This window comes from Ammodytes marinus, assembly GCF_949987685.1.
Source record: "Ammodytes marinus genome assembly, chromosome: 2".
NCBI lineage: Eukaryota > Metazoa > Chordata > Actinopteri > Uranoscopiformes > Ammodytidae > Ammodytes > Ammodytes marinus.
This window is the reverse complement of record NC_137231.1, coordinates 2633847-2661595: the sequence shown is the minus strand read 5'-3', so window position 1 is coordinate 2661595 and position 27749 is coordinate 2633847. Positions and strand designations below refer to the sequence as shown.

Here is a 27749-nt window from a genome sequence, read left to right as displayed (position 1 = left end):
CTAAGGGACGTTTTGTACATTACTAACTAACCATCTTACCACACAGATCCAAGACCCATTTGAAGGCTAAGTCAAATCAAATCAGTTTTATTTGTATAGCCCAAAATCACAAATGGACATTTGCCTCAGTGGGCTTCACACTGACCCTTGGCAATACTTTGACTTTGATACGTATGGCATCAACACCTCTTTAAATATTGACCGCTTTATTGGAAGACTTGTTGCAGTACTATTTACAACCATAAAACACCTGTTTTTACATAGCACCAACTCTTAGCCTACTGTATATCAATAGCATTGCTGAAAGCTACTAGAGTCTCTTTGTTTACATGCCAGTTTACAGAGCCCAGGCTGTTTATTAACACTCGATTTTTTTCAGCACACACACAGTAAGGACAGGTACAAAAAGTGAGTTTGACAACAAACATTCTCTAGAACCGCTGACTACAACTTTAGTAAAGGTGATGTGTATGTATTATGTACATGTTTTGTTATGTACGTTGAATCTATGTGATTCATTTGTCTTGTCTGTACACATACTGGTCTGTACTAGTCTGTGGTAACGCATTTCCAAAAAAGGAAGATAAGGAAACTAACTGATACTGAGCAAAGTAAAGGTGTGGCTAAGAACTAACCAAAGGTGCAACCACCTCTAAATGTATGCTGGACCTTATTAGTTGTGTATTTGTCTAACCTACTAATCCTACTAATGAATTATCCTGTTTTACTTTTCTTTCTGTTTCTCAGTATTTGTATATATCAAATGTTTCTATTGTATATCTTTGTCATTTGTATTGTAACATCAACCTGCCTAATGGACTACAGATGGAAATTAGCCCCCGGACTACAATCTGGCATTTTTACGTGTACAGCTGTACATGTTCATTAATGTGCATTGTCCTGAAACGAATATAAATAAATAATCTTATTGAAAAACCTTCCTACCCTAACTCTGCCGCGGGGCTTAGAAATGGCTAGTACAGGCAGTGGTGGAACGGAAAGTAAAAACCATTCACTCAAACAGTAACTAGCAGAATTTAAATCATTACAAGCTAGCGGCTAGGTCTGAATCATGTTATGTAAACAGACAGAGAACAACGGCGAACTCTCCAAAAATACACTTGCAAGAAACATGCATGTATGGTCTTTTCTGTTCTCAGAGGTTGCTGCTGCAGCACACAGTGAGCAGCATAGAGGTCACTCCCTGAACTCTAGAACTAATGGATCCCTACAGCACACTCAACACTAGCTGCATGGAAGCTTTAGGCTACATTTACACGACTACAGATTTGCTCAGAACAGAAAAGTTTTTCCTTTGCGTCTTTAAAAGCGTCCGTGTATAGTTGACAGTTCTTGAATGTGCTACACATGCACACATATCCACAAAAGGGAACTACATCACTGTGGTATGCATGCCAGGTCAGTAGTTGGCAGTGAAACGTTGTAGTGGATAGTCCTTCCAGTACAATTTGGTGCATTTAAACAATCCATCTACTGAACGCAGGCTGGCGCAGCTCAGCTGATCACAGTAATGCTGTGAGTGTGAATGTGAGGGCGAGTGTGTGTGTGTGTGTGTGTGTGTGTGTGTGAGTGTGAGGGCGAGAGTGTGTGTGAGTGAGTGTGAGTGTGCGTGCGAGTGGGTGTGTGAGTGAGTGTGAGGGCGAGTGTGTGTGTGTGTGTGTGAGAGTGCGAGTGCGAGTGTGAGTGTGAGGGTGATTGTGAGAGTGCGTGTGAGCGTGAGTGTGATTGTACGTGTGAGTGTGAGTGTGAGTGTGCGTGTGTGTGTGTGTGTGTGTGTGCGTGTGCGTGTGAGTGTGCGTGTGAGTGTGTTGAACCTGACCTCCTCAGCTGACACAGGTTCAGAGGAGCGGCTGATGGCTGAGATGTGCATGACCTCCACGTCGGGCTCGTTGTCGGTGTAGGCGCCGCCCTCGTCCGCCGTGTCGTCCAGGTCTGAGGCCAGACGACTGTCCATGCTCAGGTAGTCAGCTGACATGGCAGACAGGAAGGACAGGCGCTCCACATCCTGGCACTTCACATCACTCTCTACTCCCTCCAACTAGAAGAGACACATTGTGGATCTTGGGTGTACAGGCAGGAAGGATGGACAGACAGACGGATAACACAAAAACAAGAGAAAGAAGAAGAGAAGACAAACAGAGCCGAGCTGTAGAGCACTACTGGTAAGGAAGTATAGGAAGACACACTGTGTGAGCATGCTCAGAGCACACACTGCTATGAAAGGTGACAGGAAGAAAGCAGGGCAGTCAATCCACTACACAACTATTGAGACTCAATAACAAATAACTGTAGCCTTGTTTCCACTGAGTGGTGTGGTTCGGTGTTCCACTTTTATTTGCGTTTCCACTGTCAAAAGATGGAAAGGGTACCATAATAAGCAAACCGTACCTATTTCTGTCACCTTTTGGTTGAGCTATTTTGCAAAGAAGAATGGGCAAAAATGTCAGTCTGTAGATGTACAAAGCTGGTAGAGACATTCCCCAAACGACTTGCAGCTGCAAATGCAGCGATAGGTGGTTCTACAAAGTATTGACTCAGGGGGGCTGAAAACTTTTGCACGCCAAACTTTTTTTAATTTTTTTTTATAAAGACAATTGAAAACCATGTTTAATTTTTATTCCACTTCACAATTATGCGCAACTTTGTGTTGGTCTATCACATACAATCCCAATAAAATTCATTTACGTGTGTGGTGGTAACGTGACAAAATATGGAAAAGTTTGAGCGGTATGAATACTTTTTGCAAGCCACTGTATATAAAATAAGTTATCTCCTCTGCAAGAATGAAGAGTTTTGTGTTCAGAGAAAATCTGTTAATTGTTATGACATTTTCACTGCTTTCGGCAGTGGACTTAAAAGCCAGATCTAGGGTAACCGTGCCCTGCCAAACCGTGCAAAACCTAAATAAGCTGCTCAGTGGAAACGAGGCATTTGATTTAGATTCAGTTGACTTTTTGTATGTGTGTGTCAAAGTCAAAATGATTTCTATAGCACATTTAAAAACAACATCAGTTGACCAAAGTGCTGTACAAGATATAATACAAAATAACATATGTCTTGTGTGTGAGTGTATACCTTGCCATCAGAAACCCACACAGCCTGCATCTGCTGCTCTCTGATGGAGTCTTTGACGCTGCCGTACCACGCGTCATTGGCTGAGTTCAGATCAATGGTGGCTGGATGAGAAAAACATCCACACTCAGCACACACACTTAAATAAAAGGCAAACACTGGCCGATTACACTTGACTGAAAAATCTGCTTGTCTGTTGCTCGTATACCAGTGAATAGGTGAGAGCAGGTCTTCTTTAGCTTGACAGCCTGTTCGTAGAGTTTGCGGGCGCTGCGGTTGGAGTTGGGGCAGATCCTCTGTCTCATGGCCTTGATGCCATGCTTGCTGTCTGGGTTGAAGAAGATGACGATGGGGTACCACTGGGTGTAGTTCAGGGTGTCCACTGCCTTGGGCGTCACATCCAGCAGGGCGTGCTTCTCCTGTTGGGTGGGAGGAACAGGGACACGAGGTACTCACAAGGAGAGACTCACAAACTTATGCAACCTTCAAAAAACACCTCAAACAGTAGATAAAAGAAAAGCAAGTCTGTGACCACCTTTAAACTCTTTTATTGTATTGTGTTATTTGTGCCTTTGTATTTGTATGTATTCTATTTGTAACTTGTATTTCTCTGCCTGCCTAGGGATAACGGATGTAAATTAGCACTTTTGCTAAAATTTTATTGTTACAGCTGTTCATCAATATGCATTGTCCCTAACAAACAGACAGACAGACAGACAGACAGACAGACAGATAGATAGATAGATAGATAGATAGATAGATAGATAGATAGATAGATAGATAGATAGATAGATAGATAGATAGATAGATAGATAGATAGATAGATAGATAGATAGATAGATAGATAGATAGATAGATAGATAGATAGATAGATAGATAGATAGATAGATAGATAGATAGATAGATAGATAGATAGATAGATAGATAGATAGATAGATAGATAGATAGATAGATAGATAGATAGATAGATAGATAGATAGATAGATAGATGGATAGAGAAAGAGAAAGAGAGAGAGAGAGAGATATTGCTATGAATTGCTATGTAGGTTTAATTACCACAGTCCGGTTCTTCATTACTTGGACTACAATTACACTAAATCATTTGATCAATTACTATTATCCTGTAATGGTTGTTTTACGTCACAGCAGCTGCTTTTCATCAAAGGTTACATTATCTGACTTTAAAAAGAATCCAAAATTTGAAAGTGGAACTTTTGGATGGAAAACCATTCAAGAAGGAACACCTAATTGAAACACACCCTCAAATTTGAAATGATCCAAATGACCAAAATATAATCCTACTTAACTTAAGACACACATCCTGCGTCTGACTTTTTTTTTGGCGACCGTGGTAACACACTACAGCTCCACCCATCAGACCTCTGACGCCCTGCTGACACCAGTTGGATCTCTCAGTCACCCGCTTTGCATGTCATCGGCAAATCAACTTTTCGGGGATCCCACTTCTGTTAACCAATCAGAAGACAGAACACTACAAACTGGTACCCGTCTCACTGCCGGTGCACGTGCAGAGCGACAGATGGGTGAATAAGTATGCCCCTACAATTGCGGAGCAGGTAAAAATCCTTCCCAATGTCTGTTTTGATGGTTTTTATCATGTTTTATCACACTTATGGATCTGAGATGATGCTAGATAACTCGCTGCCTGAAGGCCGCAGTGCATTAATGTGATGACGTGGGGACGAGGGAGGGGACTGCTAACTGCTGTCACTGACAGGAAGTTAGCTAAACTGACCATCCCACTTACTGAACCTTTAACTGATAGAGAAATACTCCGTTGAGAGTCATACCAGCAGCATTCACTGTAGTTTCACAATTTCCCGGTTTGTCTCTTCCAAAATAAAACTTCCCACAAGAGAAAATGTGGAAAAAAAAGAGAGAAAAAAAGGCAATGACACACACGAATTTGTGTTGAAACTCAATATTAGTAAACTAAAGCTTTTAGAAGCAGCACTGCAGCAGCAGCTGAGACGTTGCATGTGTGGCCGAAAACAGCGTGAGAGAGGGAGCAGTAACAGACAGACGCTCCAGAGGTAGATGTGTGTGTGTGTGTGTTAGGCCAGGTGTGTCCCTGGCCTAACAGTCTGTTGTGCTTTTAATGATTTCCTTCTCAATGGGTGTAGTCAGTTCTACCTTAAATACAATCTTTTCTTATAAGCTGATCTCATGAATGTCTCTGTGCTCGGTCCCACAGCCTACCCTTGATCTAGGAGCCCTTATCAGACAGACCTCAGACAGTGTGGGAGATGCTGAAGAAGGGCCCGCTCAGGACTGCATGCTTGGCCGCTGCTGTTTATGTATACTGCTAACTCACAACTGTTCAGTCAAACTCTAATGCTTTTCTTATTTTCCCCGGCCATTGCATTTGATATTTGTGTGTGTGTGTGTGTGTGTGTGTGTGTGTGTGTGTGTGTGTGTGTGTGTGTGTGTGTGTGTTAATGCCAGTGGGTACCTGCTCAATGATCTGTCGGATGGTGTTGAGGCGAACCACTCCTGAGGACTTCTCTGAGCCGGCGTCTTTAGGCTCTGTCTCTAACAGAGGAACACACAAGGAAGGAGTGGAAGGAACATTTAGAAAGAGGCAATATGATTGGGATTCAAGGAGGACTTACACACACACACACACACACACACACACACACACACACACACACACACACACACACACACAGACACCGACACAGACACACAAACACACAGACACAGACACACAAACACACAGACACAGACACACACACACACAAACACACACACAAAAGCAGGCTTTCAGAGAGACTCACTGGCAATGACAAAGAGCTCGGGCATCTCAGAGGCCAGCCTGTCATTAGCAGCGTCAGCGATGGGGCCAAACAGCACCAGAGGACGACGGAACCCAGCTGCAACAACAACAACACACTGCTCAGAACCACGCTCACAGGTTAACACATGGACTGTATTCACATAGTATGGCCAGTCCAGGGCCCGGTTTCCCGATAACGTCCTCTCTTAGCGAGCTACGAAGACTCCTACGTTATGACTTACCAAAGTTGTTTACCTCTGTAGTCATGGTTCCCGAACGGTCTCTTAGGAGAAACACTCCATACGTCGTTCGTACACTGCTGAAATCGATTGCTCAGAGTTCGATTTTCCATTTCCTGCTCATTTCATGCGCAGCTGCATGACAGCACTAGGCTATATTATAAAACGTATTGCAGTCTTTGCGGATAAAAGATTGCTAGAAATCCTTCCAGGCCGAAACATTTATTTAACATTAGAAGGGCCAGCGTTCTCTTTATATGCTGCTTATTCAAATCTACCCGTGCATTTCTAGTGTAATATAAAGTCATACATTAGTTTGTTTAAAGCGGACCTATGATACTTTTTGACTTTTATGACCTATAAACGTTGTTATAATGATTTATAGTCATGTTTTACCATACTAGCGTATCAAATAATGACGTACATGCATTTAGACGTATTCCCTGCTGACCGTCTGGGGTGGCTGTGCAGAGCGCTAAACACTAGGGCAGCCGGTCGAGAAATCACGTGTTCAAATCGGTTCAGAATTTCCTGATATTCTTGTCGTCACGAAATGCGGATGTTTCCATGTATGATAATGCTGCAACCTGCTGCTCAGGCAAGCTCCAGCCATGCCCCCACCTTCCTGCTCTCAAAACTCCCCGCGCGCTGGTGAAAGTGTTCCAGAAGGAAGGTAACCAATCACAACGGAGTGGGGTTTGCAGGAGAGGGGGGGGGGGGGCAGGGGAGGGGGCGGAGAAGCACAAAGCCAAGTGTAGAGAGAGTCTGCAGTGCGCGCTAGGGTAAGAGGAAGAGTGTATCGAAAATCTACATGGTTTTTTGTGACGTGATTCGTGTCAGGTTGCTCTATAGCAGTTTTTAACAAGAAATTAAGACCAGAAAAGTAGTAAAATAGGAGATCTTTAATCATCATCGGTGTTTTGGACCTCTTGTTTTATAATCTAAGTCAGTAAGGAAACTGTAGATATAATATTGCCAGTGGCCTATCAATAAAAACAGAGGCCAAAACAGCGTCCAAATGAGCTAAAATCCAACATACAATAAACATTAAGATGGCACACTTATTTTAAGGTAAGCTTTAATTGATTATTAATACATTTTTTCACATGTTTACATGTTTTGAGGTGGAGGATCCGACGCACGCTGCCCGGCTGCTGTCAGCTGAGCCGGACGAGCCGTGTGGAACACAGTGCGGAGGTTCTAGTGTTAACCATGGTCCAACATACTACCATAGCCTATACTGATTTAAAAAAAGATATAGAAAATATAGAAACAGAGGAGGAGATTAAAATTAAGATTGTTTTCGGCAATTATTTTCTTCATGAATGTGTGGCAGTTCCATGCGAAACAGGGATGTGACTCGTGTCCGTTTTACGCATGGTGCTTACGGAAGGAAATGTGGGGGTCTGTATCTCTGGCGATGCCACAGCGATCACAGGGACTTTCACTTGTGTCATTAAACTTATAAATCTGACTGTATTTCATATCAAAGGGACACAGCGATGACTGTATTAAATATCAAACTGATAAAAACGATCCGACTGCAGGCTATCAAGTATAAAGTATTTTCATATTGACGGACATCGCATCCATTCAGTTAATGTCAGTTAGATGACTAAAAAGTACTTGTTCATATAGTTTGAACACTTTGTGAATGAGAGTGAATGGTATTCTGCTAAAATATCAAATAGCCTACTTTAAATAAATAAATGTACGTGATATACACTATACAGTTGTATCGTTTTGAACAGTTTGTTATTAAATACAGTCATCGCTGTGTCCGTTTGATATGAAATACAGTCAGATTTATTAGTTAAATGACACAAGTGAGAGCTGAAACATCCCTACGGTAGAGCTAAGAAGGCTCTGAGGGCGCTCCAGACCAACCTTACCAACGTATGACGTACGAAAGAGATTCGTAGCAAAGAACGTTTCGGGAAACAGACGAAATGTTAAGTAGGAACTCTACGTAGGGGTTACGAATGATGTAGCGTTAAGAAGGCTCTAAGAAGGCTTCGGGAAACTGGCCCCAGACCTCTGGGACACCAACACCAATACACACAAACGCGCACATACAAGACTTCTTGTTAGTTAAAGGTACAGTCAAAACTGATATTATTCATACCCCTAAAAGCTCTTCTACCTATTATTTCAAACACAGGTGTAGAGAAGGATCAATCGGAAGCAGCGTTCCACACACACACACACACACACACCTTCTCGGAGCACCACTCGTTCATATGCTGGGAAGCGCGTGGCCAGGGTGTGGATGCTCAGGTTGTCTCTGCTCTTCCTCAGGTCTTTCCTCTTGAGAGAGCGTTGACCTCTCAGCCTCCAGAAGTCTGCCCTGTCCCCCGCAGCAGCCTTATGAGAGCTCTGCACACTGGCCATCTGCTCTGCTCTGGAAAGGCAAATACACCTGTCACTCAATCATCCCAAATTCACATCCATGTTTTATGCATTAAAAAGGTAATAAAAAGCCTGTGTATTAAAGGTGCTCTATGTAACTTTGGGTCTGTCAGAGAAGTTAAACATTAAGGTATATTCTAATAATTTAATAAACAAACTGTTCTCACAGGGAAACGTGATCCCTGGATCACTTAATGCCTAGTTAATGCTTGTTTTAGCATCTAACAGTAAATGATTATACCACTATTGTTAAGTATTTACGGAAGAATGACTCACAGAGGAATCACACAAATCATCTTCAATAATATGGGTACGGAATCTGGTCTGGCCCATGGAGGTGATGATAGTACGGTTAACCATTTGGAGACCTCCACCTCTAGGGAGGAAGAACATTTGGAAGGCTACCTGCTCTTGTTGGGGATGATGCCCTTCTCCAGCAGCTGCTTGTCCTTGCCTACGCGGATGGCCAGCCAGTTTCCCAGCTTGCCATCGTAGAGTGTGTCCACCACTTTGAAGATGTCCCCACGGCTGAAGGCCAGGCACTGAGGAGTCTCCTTCTCATACTGGAAGTGGGTACGGATGAAGAAGGAGTCTCCACGCCCCGACACCAAGATGTCGTTATAGACTAGACAGACAGACAGACAGACAGACAGACAGACAGACAGACATACATACAGACAGACAGACAGACAGACAGACAGACAGACAGACAGACAGACAGACAGACAGACAGACAGGAGGGAGAGATAAAGACAAGCAAAGGAAATATTAAAACCAGTGAGAGAAAGATGGACCCTGACCTAGTCTTAACAACTAGTGTTTTAAAGTGAAGGACCTTCCAACTCGCCCGGATAACCTTAAATGTTCTCTCAACAGTGATGGGGCAGTGAAGGGTCACACACACATTCATACCAGGCCAGTGCTCTGCTTCATTGTATTAGGAGTTCTGCTTCCTAAATAGATTTTTTATTTCTATAAAAAGACCAAAGCCCTTTCCATCACAAACTGAATGAGCCGATGGTGCTCATTATACAACACATTGTGTATTGCTCTCTCTCTCTCTCTCTCTCTCTCTCTCTCTCTCTCTCTCACTGTGTTCTTAGGGCAGATCTGTATGGGTGCAATGTGTCCATCTGGATCATGGTTGGCTGAACCAAAAATTAGCCTGAACTGGTCTAAAAGCCTAGGGGGACCAAGCTGGTATATGTTCATCATTATGACAGAGAACTTTAGAGAAAGAGTGAGAGATGGAGGAGAGAGAGAGAGAGAGAGAGAGAGAGAGAGAGCGCGAGAGGCTGACTGTGTCCTGAGATGTGAGTGTGACAACTGGAGGAGCATTAGGCCTATGGGAAAGTTCTGGAATATTCCATAAACCCCCGACAAGCGTACAAACTCAGCCATCATGGTCCGTGACAGAGGGCCCATACAGGTCTGATCCACAGCCCCACTGGGTCCTGGGCCTTATAACACCACTAAACACACTCCCTGCGTTCCGAATCGCATACTTTCTACTATTTAGTATGGTAGAAAAAAGATTTAGTATGTCCCGATTCTTGTGGCCAGATTTAGGATGGTTAGAAAGACCCGGATGTCTACTATATCCGGCCAAGATTTTTAGTGTTGAAAAAAGCATCCTATTTGGGCGATTCTGACCCATAATCCAGTGCGAACCTGAAGTGACATCACATCAACGGAGCCTCCATATGAAAACAAACAGGGATGCAACGGATATAAAAGCAAGAGGCAAGATCAAGGCGCAATGTTATGATGAAATAAAGAAGTAAAAGTATGTCCCAATAGTATGCCTACTGCATCCTATCTAGATTCTTTTTATCGTCGGATGTAGTATGTAGAATAGAAAAAAAGAAAGAGGAGGAGATTTGGAACACTAGGGGCCTATCCGAATAGTCCAATCTCCTAACCTATAAGCCTCCTTTCCTATACCTTAACCCCTAAACGTCATCGGGGTTAAGGAGAGATGAAAGGTGCTTCCTATCGAACATAGGAAAAGACAGCACTGTTTCAAATGAATTTGACTCCTCTTTTTCTAACCGACGTCATTGCGCGACGGCGAGTATTGCTGACGTGAGTCACTAGCGTGAAACTACACTATCCTCCGAAAATGGACTACAACAAGCGCTCGTTTGATCCATGCGTTCTTGTCATATTGATTTTAATCAGGTTGTCGCCAACAGAGTGAGAATCACTTAGATCGGACTTGGCCAAGGGGAATATTTAAGGCCACTTGAATCCCAATTCACATGTGGAATAAAAAGAGGCTACACTTATGTTGATGATGAAATGAACTGCCCCCAGTAACTTCATTAAATGTGAAGTTGGTATTTTATTTTCTTACGGTGTAAATTATGTGCTACGAAAATAACTATTATGATGTTGGTCTTTTATGAGTTCTTAATTATCTTTGGGGGGGGGGGGGGGGAATTTTGTTTTAGCCGAGTTAAATCTTCCTCTCCTCTCTTCTGTTTTACCTCGTTCGTATTCGTGTAGAGTCGGTAAACTCCGGCGGTGGCCTGTTGCTTTAAATATTGCCGCCGTAAAGGATTATGGGATACCACTATATCCTTTCCTTTCGCATAGGTTGGTCCGGAGTAACCTATGCTAAAGGAGGGTTAAAGGATGAATCGAGGCTCCTTTCCTATGCCTTTCCTAAGCATTTTGAGAATTCGAATCACCTATCCGCCGAGTACTTCCGGTTCATCTCGATAGGAAAGGAAATTTCCTATGCAAAAAAGACTATTCGGAGAGGCCCAGGGACTGTATGGAAAACAGTTGCAATGCCTTTGTCTTTCCACCAGGAGGAGCAGTGATAATGGACGCTATAAGATGTTTTACTGATACCAGACTGTTGTAGTGGGACCTTTTATTTCAAGTTTACTAGACAGTTTTTTTTTTTACTTTATTTGATGTGTAGGGTTAGAGTTAGGTTTAGGCTATTTGGGCATATTTTAAGTTACTTTATTAGTCAATTGTTACATTGAAATTTGTCTATCCCCTCTCAAGTAACCACACTTCAGAGGGGGTCAGAGCGCAGGGTCAGCCATAGTACACTGGGCACCATAGACGTGATACCAGCCACTACTAGTTTTACAACTGACACCCTCCTGTCCGGTGCCGGGGATCGAACCAGCCATGGTTAATGGTCGGCCACCTTTGCTCTAGGCCTTCTTACCACCCCATTTTTAATGAAGCTGATTAAAATAAGTTGATGTTTGGAGCTCTAAAGTGATATCCAGAGGAGGAAGGAGTCGCCTCTTACATGTTATGATGGAAAGAAAAAGACTGGGCACATGCATCACAAGTGGCAATAATTGATAACTAGTAGCCCTGTGGTATGCGTCACCAAGATGGTCAACGTTTGGTAGGCACATGTAACACCTATAATCATAAAACCTGCTGATGGTTATGCACCGTTCCAATCCAGAAAGAGCAAGATGACTTTATAGATCATTAGAATATAGTTAGAATAACAAAAACAACAATCAAACATCTTCAGATAGCAGTGGAAAGTAGTATTGTCCAAACAACTCAAACATAGTTTAACCATGCCATGTGATCTGCTACTTCAGTCCAATGGAACTGAGAAGCATGACAGAATATTGCAGATGAACATGTAATACCCAGGGAGTCACATTATGACCACTGACTATCTGTGTAACAATTTACTGTAACTACAAAAAAAACCTAATGACCAATACACAGTCCAGCCATTAGGTTCTAGCCTGGTTGTCATTTTCCAAGTGATTTAATTTGACTCCTCCTCCTAGAAGATTGACAAGTAACAGCTCACTCATTTGGTCAACATATTCTGAAGACGTCTACAGTGTTTAATTGTGAGGTTGATTATTCAACATATTTTAACTTTAAATTGACCAATCTGCCCCAAATTCCACATGCTTGGTAAGCGGCCTGAGGAGATCAACATGCCAATATTGCCTGATATATCATTACAGAAAAATAATGGTATTGACTGTTATAAAAAGTTGTATTATGTTGTTATATTGTTGTATTATTAAGTTGTACTGTGTTCTTAACATTAGTTTGACTTAAATGTGTGAAATGTGACTGCGTGTGCTGTGAGTCTTTGTGGAGGGAATGTGTTACCGTCCGGTTTGCTCTGGGCCAGGATGGTGATTACTTCCCCTTTAGGAATCTCCAACAGGAAGAGCACTGCTTCCTCTCTCACTACACCTTGGAAATCAACATTGTTCACCTTGGAGACACAAAGGGCACAATATTTACAACTTGCTATTCAGATATAACACTAATATTGTTCTGTAAACTCTCATTCACATTTTAATTTGAATCATAGCTTATTTTGAGTTTATTTTTATTTATAAAAATGTAAATCAATTCTGTGAGGATTGGCTATACTTTTAGGATCTGGTCTCCAACGCGCAGGCCCTCCTCCTCAGCAGGACTGCCCTCTTGAACACTAGCGATGAAGATTCCCACGTCGTTTCCTCCTGCTAGCCTCAGCCCCACACTGTCTCCCTTCTGGAAGTTGACCATCACTGTGTTGGGCCTGCAGAAGGACATATACACAGGATGGCATTAATATGGGACACATGCTGCATTTTTCTCTTCAAAATCTGGGCCAAGAAGTCCAGTGGAATGTTCAATGTTGTTAGCCTCATAGCATAATTGCCTAAATCCTATTTACTCTACTCTACTTTTACTCTACATCTACTCTATTCTACATCTACTCTACATCTACTTTTCGTTAGCCTAATAGCATAATTGCCTAGGTCATATTTTAAGGGTTATAGAGTACGCTAAAGTAGATGTAGAGTAGATGTAGAATAGAGTAGATGTAGAGTAAACGTAGAGTAAATATGATTTAGGCAATTATGCTATGAGGCTAACGATAAACAACATATTCTAGTGACCTTGACATTTGACCTCTGAAGATCTATGAGCTCATCTTTGAGCCATAATCGACATTGTTCAGATTTTGAAGGAAATCCGTCAAAGCGTTCATGAGATATTAGAATATTAAAACCTTTCCCTATTCATTTGGGCATCATTTTTCATGAAGTTATTAATTTATTTTTAAAATGTTGAATTAGAGCACTGATATCCTGAAGGAGTTGATCATTTTGAATGGTAAATGACGTTTATAGGATGAAGTTTGTAGAAGAAGTTGAAAGCTAAAAAAAAAACAGTGGAATCACCATTCATTTGAATAGGAGCATAATTTTTCATAAACGTTGAATATCTCTGAAGTGGTGCATTTTATGAATAATCTGAATATATAACTAATGTCCTCAAGGAGTTGAACGTTTTGAATGGTGAATGAAAATCTTAGTATGTAATATGAATGAGAAGAAGGGTTTGGAATTTTTTCCCCATAATTTTTCATAAATTGTTGAATAACTCCGAAATTTTTTTTTTTTTCAAAATGTTGAAAGCATGTCCTGAAGGAGTTGGACATTTTGAAGTTTGAATTAGTAGTAAGGAAAAAGTAAGGAATAATAATTATAAATACGTAGAATACCAAAGCTGTGAGCATTCACACCAAATATGGCATTATCAAAATCCCTACAATGCACTGTAAAAACAAAGCTGACATTATTCTGACATTAGAGCTGATGTCCCAATATGATACCAAACACAGACTGTAACCAGAGCTCATGTCCTAACAGACTTTACAATGTGATTCAGGATCTAAAGATCAGTAACAGGGACAATCTGGTTTACATTCACAAGAACTTTTCAGCCATAAATAATAACTCTATAAAGGTTACATCTTTCACCTTATATTTCAAATCTACCTCCCTTATCAGCAGATGTACCTCAGCTAAAACTGTACGCCTGGTCTGAGGTTCTAAATAAAATGACCTTATTTCTATTCCTATGTATTTGATAAAGCATCCCATAAAAGGCACACTTAACTGTATACAGTATATGAGGCTGAGTACGCACAGGAAATGCATTTCCCTCAACATCAATTGAGATCAACTGAGTTCACACAGTTACCCTGCATTCCGAATCGCATACTTTCTACTATTTAGTATGGTAGAAAAAAGATTTAGGATGTTCCAATTCTTGTGGCCAGATTTAGGATGGTCGTTAGAAAGACCCGGATGTCTACTATATCTGGTCAAGATTTTTAGTGTTGAAAACTGCATCCTATTTGGGCGATTCTGACCCATAATCCAGTGCGAACCTGAAGTGACATCACATCAACGGAGCCTCCATATGAAAACAAACAGGGATGCAACGGATATAAAAGTAAGAGGCAAGATCAAGGCACAATGTTATGATGAAATAAATAAGTAAAAGTATGTCCCAAGTGTATGCCTACTGCATCCTAACTAGATTCTTTTTATCGTCGGATGTAGTACGCAGAATAAAAGAAGAAAGAGTATGTGATTTGGAACGCAGGGTACATGTTGTCAGCGTTTAATTGCGTAGTGGGGATGTGAAGGCCATACTTGACTGAGGGCCACATACTGTATATATTTTTCTTTTCTCATATACATTAATTTTTTCTCATGATTAGGAGAAGAGGGATAAAAACTACAAAGTAAAAAGTTGTAAGTAGCTGTGAAAACACAAAAAAGAAAAACTTGCCCGTAAAGTTTTTCCTCCTCTGCACTGGGTCGCAGGAGGATCTTGGGTGTGGCTGTTACAGCAGCTGTAGAGAAGAGAATCAAGACATGATGTTGTGAACACTGTATATGTTTAACTCTGCCAATAACATTTGACAACAGTAAAATAATACAGTTATTCCTTTCAGATAGTCAAAATATCAACCAGTATAGCTTAGCTTTACCATACATTGGTAGCATTTGATACCCATTTATTCAGAGCACCAACCTGAGAGCTGGTCATTTTGACATTTTTATCAGAATATGACAATATATTTAAAGCAGTACTATTTAAAAGGTGAAGTCAGCGATTCTGGAGAATGCTTGTTTTAAAATCCCTTTTAACAAAAAAAAAAATCTGTGAATATCTCCCCACAATATACAACCTGCCTACAGTGTATGTGTGCTGAAACCTGCTTTCCTACTGTGCAGACACTTTTCTGCTTGCTCTCTCCTCCTCTTGCACATTTAGCTTATATTCTTCTTTTTCGTCAATATAAATTTAGCAGCAGTGCCTGGATACATACAAATCAATGGGACTGTAATTTATTTTATGTTTTAATAGATACCACAGGCATTTTTAGAAACTTTTACGACCTCCTCAACAGAACGTGAAGAGGCCTACCAACAAGGACAAGCCTGTGGTGACTGTAAGCGAGGCACTAAGCTAAAGATAATTAGCAGCAAGATGCCTCCCTTATCAAACGAGGACTATCAAATAATCCTACAGAGGATTACAGCACTGGAAACAAAAGTGAATCGAATATAAGTGAACGTGGAAGTGAATGGACTATGTGGAAACGACAACACTCTATCAGTGACTCGAAACAGTGGACAAGATCGAGCTAACCCACAGCTAACTAGCACTGGCAAGGCTAAACAGAAGGACTGTGTTCAAGGCAGTGATAACCCTCCCTGGAATCGTCTTGGTGCAAAGCCAAAGAGATTGGAAAAGGGAGGACGGATAACCGGCAGGGCCGAGCGCCATGAGATGACTCATCTGGACGACTGACCTGCATTACCACCTAGGCACAGTGCTTCCTCAACCCCTGTGCCCCGGACGCCGCAGCAATGGATAGCTGCCAATGGGAGACGTAACAACACATTTCCCCAGCAAACAAGTGTGCTAGTGTCAAATAGGTTCACCCTACTGTTACAAGTCCCTGGATTTCCCTCTGATGACCTGGATAACACAGCAGCTGCACACCGCAAGGTAAGGCCCAAAAGCCAAGAGCCACAGAGAGAGCTAACAACCGGGCTAACCAAGCTAACAACCGGGCCTGAAAATCTGATTGTTGGAGACTTTTCTGTTAGAGATATGAAAAGCATGTTTAGTGTTGATACCAAAGTACTCTGCTATCCAAATGATATGGTATCTGACTTAGAAAAAAGAATCCTGGACATTGCAGCTGCTCACACAACTGTAAAGAACATCAGTCTGCACATCGGGTCAAATGATGTTGTAAAGCAGGAGTCTGAAATGTTGAAACAGGACTTTAAAGATCGCTTGATCACGGTCAGCTCACTGAAAGCTGAGGTGTATATCAGTGGTCCTCTGCCACCATTCAGAAGAGGGGCGACTGTGGCTCAGTTGGTAGAGCAGGTTGGCCGATGATCAAAGGGTTGGAGGTTCGATCCCTGCCCTGCCACCTGTGTCATAGTTGTGTCCTTGGGCAAGACACTTAACCCACCTTGCCTTGTGTGAATGTCGATAGTGAGCCTGCTATCGGTGTATGAATGTGTGTGGGAATGGTAACGTGGGAAAGGAAAACAGGTCTCCCTTGCAAAAGAGTCTTCGGTCTCAATGGGATAAACCTGTATAAATAAAAAAAATTAAAAATAAAAAAAAAACCTGGGAAATTCACCAGATTGCTGGCACTTAGCACGTGGCTTCCACTTTCTGGAACCGCAGGCAGTTTTTTAAGACAGATGGACTCTGCCTAAATAAGACAGGATTAAAAGTATTCATATCAAATATGTTCTACGTCCTGCGCCACCCATCTGTTCGTGCCAAGGACAAGATACTGGAGAAAGCCAAAACACAGCTTTGCAGAAGCGCCGAAGGACAACTGCCAGCCCCAGATAACAGCTCAGACCATGAGAGATATTAGGGCAGAGAGGAGGAGGCTCCACCCATCCCTGTCACCCCTGGACCCCACAGGTCATCACCAACCACCCTTTCTCCATCCTCTCATAAGCTGGGGTTCATGGAAATCGTATGTACTCCCCGCCCTCGACGTCCATCTACCCCCCCTTAACTCGTCAATCTTAGCCACAGCGCCCGGCTCCACGCACACCCCCTCCTCTCCCACCGCGACGTCATCAACAGCCGTCCCAGCCTGATGAGCCTGCTTGTTTACGGAATAAAAGCACTTGTTGATACGAACCGGACCGCGGCTACACAGTTACCGCCTTCGACTCACAGGATAAGCCGGGGCCTTGTTTCTCAAGGTTTATCTCAGGAAACAGGAAACTCTTAAATCCTGCAAATGTATCAAATCTGATAAGTATTTCTCTTCAGCCACAGACGGCTGAAATAAATCGGGGTGACCATGTTTCGAACACACTAAATTTAGCTTTATTAAACATCAGATCCTTGGCAGGTAAAGCATTTTTAATTAATGATTTTATTACTCGGCACAATCTTAATTTTATGTTTTTAACTGAAACTTGGTTAGGTGAAGATAACAGCTCAGCTGTTCTCTTGGAGTCAGCCCCCACCAACTACACTTTCATGAGTGAAGCCAGAGTGCATAGGAAAGGAGGGGGGGTTGCTATTTTGTTTAATGAATCTCTACAATGCAAAAAGATGTTTTATGGAAATTTTGATTTGTTTGAGTATGTGGCTCTCCAGTTAAACTCAGCCTCTAGAGCTATTTTCATTAATATCTACCGCCCACCGAAATACTGTACAAGCTTTTTTGATGACTTTGTTGAGCTGCTGTCTGTAATCTGTATTGAGTTTGACTGTTTATTAATTGTGGGAGATTTCAATATTCATATTGACAAACCTGAGGACAGACAGATGTGCGAAAGAACTGTGCTGTGTCCTTGAAAAGTTTGGGTTCCAACAGCATGTGGACCAGCCCACACATAACAAAGGACACACTTTGGATCTTATCATTTCCAGGGGCATGAATATCTCAAAAGTGGGGGTGACTGATATGGGTCTCTCAGACCATTACTGTGTATTGTTTGAGAGTACAACTTCTGTACACACAACTGATCAATCAAAAGTAATCAAAAAACGGTATATTACAGAAAATACCAGTGAAACATTTATTCAAGCCTTTTCTTCAATACCCCCTCCCCACTGTAACTCAGTTAATGAGCTTTTAGACAACTTTAACGCCAAAACTACAAGTGTTATAGATGCTATTGCACCCACTAAAATATGAAGGTTGTCTCTAGTAAGAAAATATCTCCCTGGATAAATGCCCCGCAGGTCAGACTAGAAAAAAGAGAATGCCGTAAAGCAGAACGCAGGTGGCGAAAAACAAATCTCCAGGTTCATTATGAAATCTTCAAAGAGAAACTTTGCACTTTTAACTCAGAGATGAAAAGTGCAAGGCAGTCTTTCTTTTCTGACATCATCACCAAAAACAACAACAATGCACGTGCCCAGAATAATTTTAGAAATAAAACCAACCTCGCATATTGCATTTTGAGGGACTTTATTCCTTGTAGGCTGCGGCAGCGGCGGACTAATACCTAGGTTACAGGCTCTATAATAGTTTGTTTACCTGCTGCTGCCCGTACCTGTACGAGCCGGAATACACTGATGAAGAATTGAGAGGGATGCTCAAAGGGCAGAAAGAGAAAGAGCGTCTGTAGAGACAGGCCCCGCTGGAGCTGCAGCAGAGAACCGGGACAGAATGACGGTAGACTGGTGGCAGTGCAGTTTCAGTTTCTGTCCCACGCTGCTCTGTTTACTTTCTGCTGTAGTGATTCGGTTACACAGCAAAGTAAAAGTCCGCTGCTGCTGAGAAAGTAGTCCCTCAAAATGCCATAATTCATGCGATGCGAGGTTGGTTTTATTTCTAAAATTATTCTATCAACACAGACATTTACATCGATAGTCTGGCGTTATAATTGATTGGCCTCGGGTGTACTGTGGAGTGGGTAAGACTGTTTTAGTAGCAGGCTGGTATCCCCCCGATGCCGTGCGCTAGCTTAGCACGAGCGCACTCTGCAACTAGAAGGACTGAATTAAATGTGTTGAAAACGGTCTCCACTGATAAAGAACACCAAGGCTAACTTGGGAATAAGGCCCTATGTCTAAAATCCTGAACTACCCCTTTAAAGGACAGAGAATGCTATGTGTCAATAGGCAATTTCACATCCGAGCGAACAAATATTGAATGCGGGGTTACCCAAGGTTCCATTCTTGGGCCTCTTCTGTTTAACATCTACATGCTCCCACTGGCTCAGATTATGAATAAGAACAAATTATGTTACCATAATTATGCAGACGACACACAAATGTACATAACCATATAACCAGGTGACTATAGTCCAATTCAAACACAAGTAAGTGCATTGAACAAATCAATGATTGGATGTGCCAACATTTTCTTCAATTAAACAACGACAAAACTGAAGTAATTGTCTTTGGTGCCAAAGATGAACAATTAAAATTCAGTGCACAGCTTACATCCGTTATGTTAGAAACCACACACCAAGTCAGAAATCTTAGTGTTGTCATAGACTCAGGCTTGAATTTCAAAAAACACATTAAAACAAATAATAAATCAGCTTATTACCACCTTAAAAATATATCAAGAATTAAAGGGCTTATGTCTCAGCAAGATTTAGAAAAACTTGTCCATGCATTTATCTATAGTAGACTTGACTACTGTAACAGTGTCCTTGCAGGCCTTCCAAAAAAAATCTATCAGACAGCTTCAGCTAATTCATAACGCTGCTGCTCGAGTACTCACAAGGACCAAAAAATTGGATCACATCACCCCAGTTCTGAGGTCTTTACACTGGCTTCCTGTCACTCAAAGAATTGATTTCAAAATATTGATGTTGGTTTATAAAGCCCTAAATGGTCTAGGGCCAAAATATATTACTGATCTGCTGATACGTTATGAGCCGTCCAGAGCCCTAAGGTCGTCTGGGACAGGTCTGCTTACAGTCCCCAGAGTTAGGACTAAACAAGGAGAAGCAGCTTTTAGTTTTTATGCACCAAATCTCTGGAACAAACTCCCAGAATACTTGAGGTCTGCTGCAACTCTCAGCACTTTTAAATCAAGTCTGAAGACTTTTCTGTTTCCATTTTAACCTGTAATTTTTATTTTATTTAAATGTTATTCATTTGCTTTTAAATGTTTTATTCATTCGCTTTTCTGATGTGTGTTGTGTATTTTAATCTTGCCCCTGTAAAGCACTTTGAGTGGCCTTGTGTCTGAATTGTGCTATATAAATAAACTTGCCTTGCCTTGAAAATAATCCAGTGTAAATACACAGTAGGGATGCACATGGCTAGTCAGTCAAAAGTTTAAACGTCTGCTGCCTCACAAATCTGGTGTTAACAAACTGCCTAGGCTCTGTAAACAGACATGTTGCTAGCTATGGTGGGCCCCCTTTTTTTACATACCCGTTTACAGAGCCTGAAAACAGGTATTAACACCAGTTTTTTTTTTCCATTTCACAAACAGTACAGACAGGTAGAAGATTGTGCGGAAATAAGCATTTTCCAGAATAGCTGATTCCACCTTTAATACTTTCCATATTATATTTTTTTATTCTCTCTACTATTCAATTCAAAGTCAGTCATTCAGAGTCTCAAAACAAGGAGTTGTCTTTTATTCAGTCCATTGACTTACATGTTATTATGTCATTGAATGTGTGGACTGTGAACCAAAGCAATGATTAAGGCAGGTGGGCTTACCTGGAGGCTCCTCTGTGTGTGCTGTGTCTGTGTCCAGTTGCAGGGCTGAGGTCTGGGGGTCTTCAGCAGGTACTCTGAATGGGGAGGCCATCGCTGACATCTTGGCTGTCCTCATGGGTTCTTCCCTGTGTCACACAGACAGACAGACAGACAGACAGACAGAGAGACACACACACACACACACAGAGATATCAGTGTCAGATTTTGAGACTAGAATTCCCTTGCTTGTCAACTCATCATTCCTAGCTCCCACCTTACCTGGGGTTGACTCTTTCATTGGAGGAGTGTGAGGACAGGTCCGATTGGCGGGACCTCCTCTCCTCTGGGGGAGAGTAGGAATGGTACGATTCTATTTCTGAAATGTCTGATGGACAGACAGAGAGACAGACAGACAGACAGACAGCTCAGTGTTAGACTCAGGCCTGTTTCAAGCTAAATCCACAACCACAACCAGCAGCAGCAGACAATGGCTGCCTCAGGAAGCCCCACCACCAGCCTATATTACCAACCTAGGACAGATTAAGGCTGATATTATTAAAAGATGTGTGTTAGAATTATGAGGAGAAACTCTATAGTGCCACAGCTCAGTGCTCAAGATAAAAGCAGCAACAAAATTCATAGTCCACCCGTCTCATTCAACACAGTAGTATTGCATTCAAATAATTGAATTGGATGAAATATTCTGGAATCTGCATTATATTAAAACATTTAGACTACAAGTACGTTCGTGCATTGAATCACTATGAATCCCTTTTTATGAGATATACATCCTGCAAAAGAAAATTGTCCAAATTTCAAGAAATGTTTTTTATGGAGGAACATTCTGGAATAGCAGTGCGACGTTAGTATATACTCTGTATCCATACTACTTTATAAAGCAAAAACAAGCTGGTGGAGAGTATGTGCACACAGCAGCACTGCCCTCCATAGAGACGACATAGAGCAGGCTTTCAATTCAATCCCTGTGATTTTTTTTCTTTTTTTTTCATTTGAAGTGAACACGGGTGGCAAGAGTCTTTGATTTGCTTGCTTTTATCAGTCAGAGTGTGGCACTCAACACATTGCTCTAAAGAGAGAGGGAGGGCCAAAGATGACAGCTGAAAACAGAAGCCCGTACACCAAGAAAGAAGCAGAGACAAAATGAAAGATTTAAGGACTACTTAGGTTTCGAGGACAAGTTAGGAAACCACATTAAATCTATACCGCTGAAAACAACATGCCATGACCACCTCCCAACAGCCAGAAAAACAACTCATTTCACCTACATTTATTCATGGCTTTAAACACATCACTTGGAACCATTCATTTGTACAGCAGTTAGATTTGTTTAACTAAGCCAGGTACGATTTAGTACATGTTAATTTGTTTTTATTGGGGGTTAGCGGGGCATTGTGCATGCAAGGAGGGCTGTCACCAGAAGGGGTAGAAGTTTGAAAATATAAACGGACGAGTTACAGAGAATGTAGAAGAGAGGATGAGACAAACAGACAGAAAAAAAATCTGGATAATGTGTCAAACCTGATATGGGCAGGTGTTGTAACAAAATATGTCACTGACAACAACCCTCATTTGGGATTGATGTCAACTCATCAAATATGGAGCCATCACAAAGAAACCAATCTATCTATTTATTCTCTTCCTCAATGTCTTTTCACCCTAGCACCTATTAATCTCCTTTGGTTTGTTGTGTGTATACATGAGTATGTGTATTTATCTTTTTGTATATGTATATATTTTTTTAATTAGTATGTATTTATTTGATTGTACTTGCATCGTATGTATTTTGTTAAAGCACTTTGTAAACCATTGTTTTTGAAGGTTCTATATAAATAAAGATATTATTATTATTATTATTATTATTATTATTATTATTATTATTATTATTATTATTATTATTATTATTATTATTATTATCTAAACTGAGTTCTCCTGTCCCTGTGAGGGGTCAAGGACTCCATGACCTTTACTCTAGCACCACCTTCAGGAAGATTTTCATACTCATAATTACCATAGTTTATGAATGGCTAAATGCTCAGTATTTTCTTTGATCCTTTCTTAAGATACTGATGGTTTGACGTGTAATGTGTACTCTACAGCTGCTAGTGGAGCTGCACACCCTTTACCTTGTGTGATGTATTGACGTTTGGCCAAAGCTGTAGAAACAGCCAACGCTTGTGCTTATTGGTGCTCATATTTGTGAGTATTCCACAATACATTCGTTTGGTTAACAACAGTTAGTTAACTAAAATGGGGTTGGATTTTTATAATGTATAATGTATTCTAATCCTGGGATGTTACTATGTTGGATATTTTGTCAAATATTTAGAAAAATGTCAATGTAAGGCAAACCAGGAATGCTTTAAGTATCACCAAAAACTTGTTCCACATCCACAGCCCTTTCAATGAGCAGCTTCCCTTTACAAGTAGAGGAAGAAAAGATCGGGAAAAAATGCTGTTTGAACTTTTAAACCATTTAAAAAAAAGTTAAAGTAGTTTACTTACTTATCTTTAAATGAATTCTTCCTAGGAAATGTAGAACTTTACTTGATAATATTAAATGAATCTGTGTGTCTTTAAAGTACTTACAGCCAGTAACAGGCTGTAGCATCACCACTCTATTCTTGTAAAGATACGTGTGGTCCTAAATAATATGGATAATAATATATAGAAATGAAAATAAATGAAGAATGAATCTACAGGGCTGTGGGAATAACCTCAAGTGATTGGCCTGACAGGAGAATCTTCTATTCCAGGTATTATTCTGTGGGTCAAATGTAAGACCTACAGGTGTTTGGCTTTTATGTTGTCATTTTTTGAGTTTAGTTTGACCATTGACCGTTTTGTTTCATTGTTTTTTTTTTTGAGAATTAATCAATTATCATTATGTATGTATTTCTCTATAACATGCACCACCATGCACATGTTTAAGTGCAAATGACTTTAGTTGCAAAATCATCTTTCTAATGTGCAGACATGTGTCAGGTCAGCACACAGAGTGGACCCAGTCTATGGAACTGTTCATTGAAGAAATAGAACATGTATTCTCTTGTAAATCAAAGGTTGGACTCTCAATACATGAAACAGGGGTTTTGCTGCTACAGCTTTACTTGCTCTGGTTTGACCAGAAGCATTGGGTGAACTAACAAAATGACGTTTTATGGGTTTTTCTCCCTTTTGCTAATGCATTTCTCTTTTCATTAAGATGTTATACAGGAAAACATAAATACACAAATATGTGGGATAATATTTGATACTAAATGAACACAGTTCTTTCAAAGGAGATACTAGTGGAAAACCTTTGAAACTTAAAATGCTTCCCTGGTACATTTTTATAAAAGTTAAATGAACAAAGGGGTGTCTGATTCATGTTTTTTTACTAGTACGTGGAATGGAATGAATCGGTGTGTGCGGTGAGATGTGTGAACGTGATATAAAATTGATTGTGTGAAAAAAAAATTGCAACAAAAGCAATGGGTAAGGGATTTGGATAGAAATGCACCACCTGGACAGACAACGACGAGTTTCTAAACTGTTAAAGATAAATTCATTAATAATCATTAATATGTTATAACACTGAGAATACATCAGACATCTTACCCACGTTATGAGCCACGCTTTGTCATGCAACAGTCTGGATTCACACAAATAAACCATCACCTCTTATCTGCAAAATCATGATTCAGTTCTCATAGACACTATTATAAAATGTAGTACACATTATTGTAAAAAAAAGGCAGCTTAAAGACTTCTGCTGCTGGCATTATTCAACCTAATGAATCACACAATTCAAGGGACATAGTGATTAAAAATTTATTTATTTGTTCATTGAATGATGTATTAAAAATGTTTAAAAAGATTTTAGAGCAGGTATAAAGAGAAGTGCAAAAAGGTGTGAAAGCTTTTACAACTTTAGTCAGGTTGTGTCACAGCCGTTTTACAGCTTAGAGAAAGGCAACAGATGTGTTACACATGCTGTGTGTCTTGGGTGGTCCTTCATCTAAAAGTATGACATATTATCTGGAAGAGAAAACACAGACAGAGATTGCACTTTTGAGCGATTATAGGGAATCGCTTCTGCTTGTCAAGATGAGCACTTTCAAAATGAATATCGTCAGTTCAGTTTCTAGTCAGATTTGAACACAAGAGGCTAGGTGGCTTTCCCTCAAACCATTCTAGACAGCAAAAAGGTCCTGATTCTCTCTCTCTCTCTCTCTCTCTCTCTCTCTCTCTCTCTCTCTCTCTCTCTCTCTCTCTCTCTCTCTCTCTCTCTCTCTCTCTCTCTCTCTCTCTCTCTCTCTCTCTCTCTCTCTCTCTCTCTCTCTCTCTCTCTCTCTCTCTCTCTCTCTCTCTCTCTCTCTCTCTCTCTCTCTCTCTCTCTCTCTCTCTCTCTCTCTCTCTCTCTCTCTCTCTCTCTCTCTCTCTCTCTCTCTCTCTCTCTCTCTCTCTCTCTCTGATACACAGTAGCTGAGCAGCTGCAAGGAGACACTTAAGACTGCTTAGTTTCAGATGGTATTTTTAGCCCATTGAATGCCAGATATTTTAACTTACAGTCCACTCCATAAGTATTGGAACGGTGAGGCCAATTCCTTTATTTTTGCTGTAGACTGGAAACATTTGGGTTTGACACCAAAATATGAATATGAGACAATAGATCAACATTTCAGCTTTCATTTCCAGGTATTTACATCTGGATCTGATACACAACTGAGAAGATATCATTATTTGTAAAGGAACACCACATTTGTAGGTGAGCAAAAGTATTGGAACAGATAGACTTAAAATAAATTAAAGTGAATAAGACTTAATATTTTGTTGCAAAGCCTTCGCTTGCAACAACTGCATCAAGCCTGTGACCCATTGACATCACAAAACTTTTGAATCCTCCTTTTTGATGCTTTTCCAGGCTTTCACCACAGCCTTATTCAGTTGATGTTTGTTTACTCTCTTCAGTCTCCTCTTTAGCAGGTAACATGCATGCTTTATAGGGTTTAAGTCTGGAGATTGACTTGACCAGTCTAAAACTTTCCACTTCTTGCCCCTGATTAACTCCTTTGTTGTGTTTTGGGTCAATATCTTGCTGCATGATGAAGGATCTTCCAATCAGTTTGGTTGCACCTTTCTTTAAATTGGCAGACAAAATGTTTGTGTAAACTTCTGAGTTCATTTAGCTGTTGCCATCATGTGTTACATCATCAATGAAGATTAATGAGCCCATCCAAGAAGAAGCCATGCAAGCCCAAGCCATGACATTGCCTCCACCGTGTTTCACAGATGAGCTTGTATGTTTGGGGTCATGAGCAGATTCTTTCTTTCTCCAAACTTTAGCCTTTCCATCACTTTGGTAAAGGTTCATCTTGACAACAACACAGTAACACATGATGGCAACAGCAAAATGAACTTAGAAGTCTACAGAAACATTCTGTCTGCCAAATTAAAGAAAGATGCAACCAAACTGATTGGAAGATCCTCCATCATGCAGCAAGATAATGATCCTAAACAACTGCAAAAACAACAAAGGAGTTCATCAGGGGCAAGAAATAGAAGGTTTTAGACTGGCCAAGTCAATCTCCAGACTTAAACCCTATAGAGCATGCATTTTACCTGCTAAAGAGGAGACTGAAGGGAGTAACCCCCCAAAACAAACAGCAACTGAATGAGGCTGCGGTAAAGGCCTGGAAAAGCATCACAAAAGAAGAATGCAAAAGTTTGGTTATGTCAATGTGTCACAGGCTTGATGCAGTTATTGCAAGCAAATGATTTGCAACAAAATATTAAGTCTTATTCACTTGAAGTCTATCTGTTCCAATACTTTTGCTCACCTAAAAATGTGGTGTTCCTTTACAAATAATGATATCTTCTCAGTTGTGTATCACATCCAGATGTAAATACCTGGAAATGAAAGCTTAAATGTTGATCTATTGTCTCGTATTCATCATTTGGTGTCAAACCCAAATGTTTCCTGTCTACAGCAAAAATAAATTAATTGACCTCACTGTTCCAATACTATTGGAGGGGACTGTATGTACATTTTTAGTCAAGGTCACCCCTACTACACATTAGTACCTGATGAATGGTTTACACTTTAGATTAGGGGGATGCAAAAAGGTTTGTAAATGACTTACAAACCTTAATAATTGAACAATGATTCGTAACAGAGCATTTCATGATTTACTAAAAGCTTTATAGATGATTTACAACACATTTGTGATTTGTTAACACAACACTTATAAATAATCTTCCAAAATATATATTACTGTTTTGTAAATCATTAGTTCATCATTATCTAATGACTTGTGAAAATGAACATTATTATAAAGTTTTACCTTAAGTTCTTATTTAAAATCAATAGCTTTAGAAACAACCTTAATTAAGGACTACAGAATATTTACCTTTCACACAGCATGTCTACTTTTAAAACTGAATGACCAATCATAACTGTGATCTCAGCCCAACAATCAAATCCCTCCTGAACTGGACATATATCAAAGCTGTGAAAATGTATACAAATCTGAATACAGTGTTTCCCAAAGACGAGCTTTACTCAGTGAGGTTGTCTGGTAAGTTCAACTTGAGGCAATCCATGTATACAGTATATGTAGAGTGACTAAGTGATACGAGGTTACAAATAAGTAAACATATTGGTTTGGAATAGTATTATTTGGATGGATATTTTATTTTTAAAATTGAATACAATAATTATG

General features: G+C 40.6%; 1 protein-coding gene across 1 annotated transcript in view; it reads right to left on the bottom strand.

Moving 5' to 3' along the window:
- The window catches only part of LOC307266524 (tight junction protein 2-like), an 81813-nt gene that overhangs the window by 6458 nt on the left and 47606 nt on the right, over positions 1-27749 (bottom strand). The window contains exons 8-19 of the mRNA XM_080048563.1: positions 21307-21412; positions 21049-21173; positions 15136-15199; positions 12934-13084; positions 12664-12772; positions 8947-9166; positions 8349-8533; positions 5895-5990; positions 5567-5646; positions 3302-3512; positions 3097-3197; positions 1841-2059 (exon numbers count right to left, since the gene is read on the bottom strand). Of these exons, the coding sequence (XP_079904689.1) occupies positions 1841-2059; positions 3097-3197; positions 3302-3512; positions 5567-5646; positions 5895-5990; positions 8349-8533; positions 8947-9166; positions 12664-12772; positions 12934-13084; positions 15136-15199; positions 21049-21173; positions 21307-21412 (1667 nt within the window). The remainder of the gene's footprint in view (positions 1-1840; positions 2060-3096; positions 3198-3301; positions 3513-5566; positions 5647-5894; positions 5991-8348; positions 8534-8946; positions 9167-12663; positions 12773-12933; positions 13085-15135; positions 15200-21048; positions 21174-21306; positions 21413-27749) is intronic.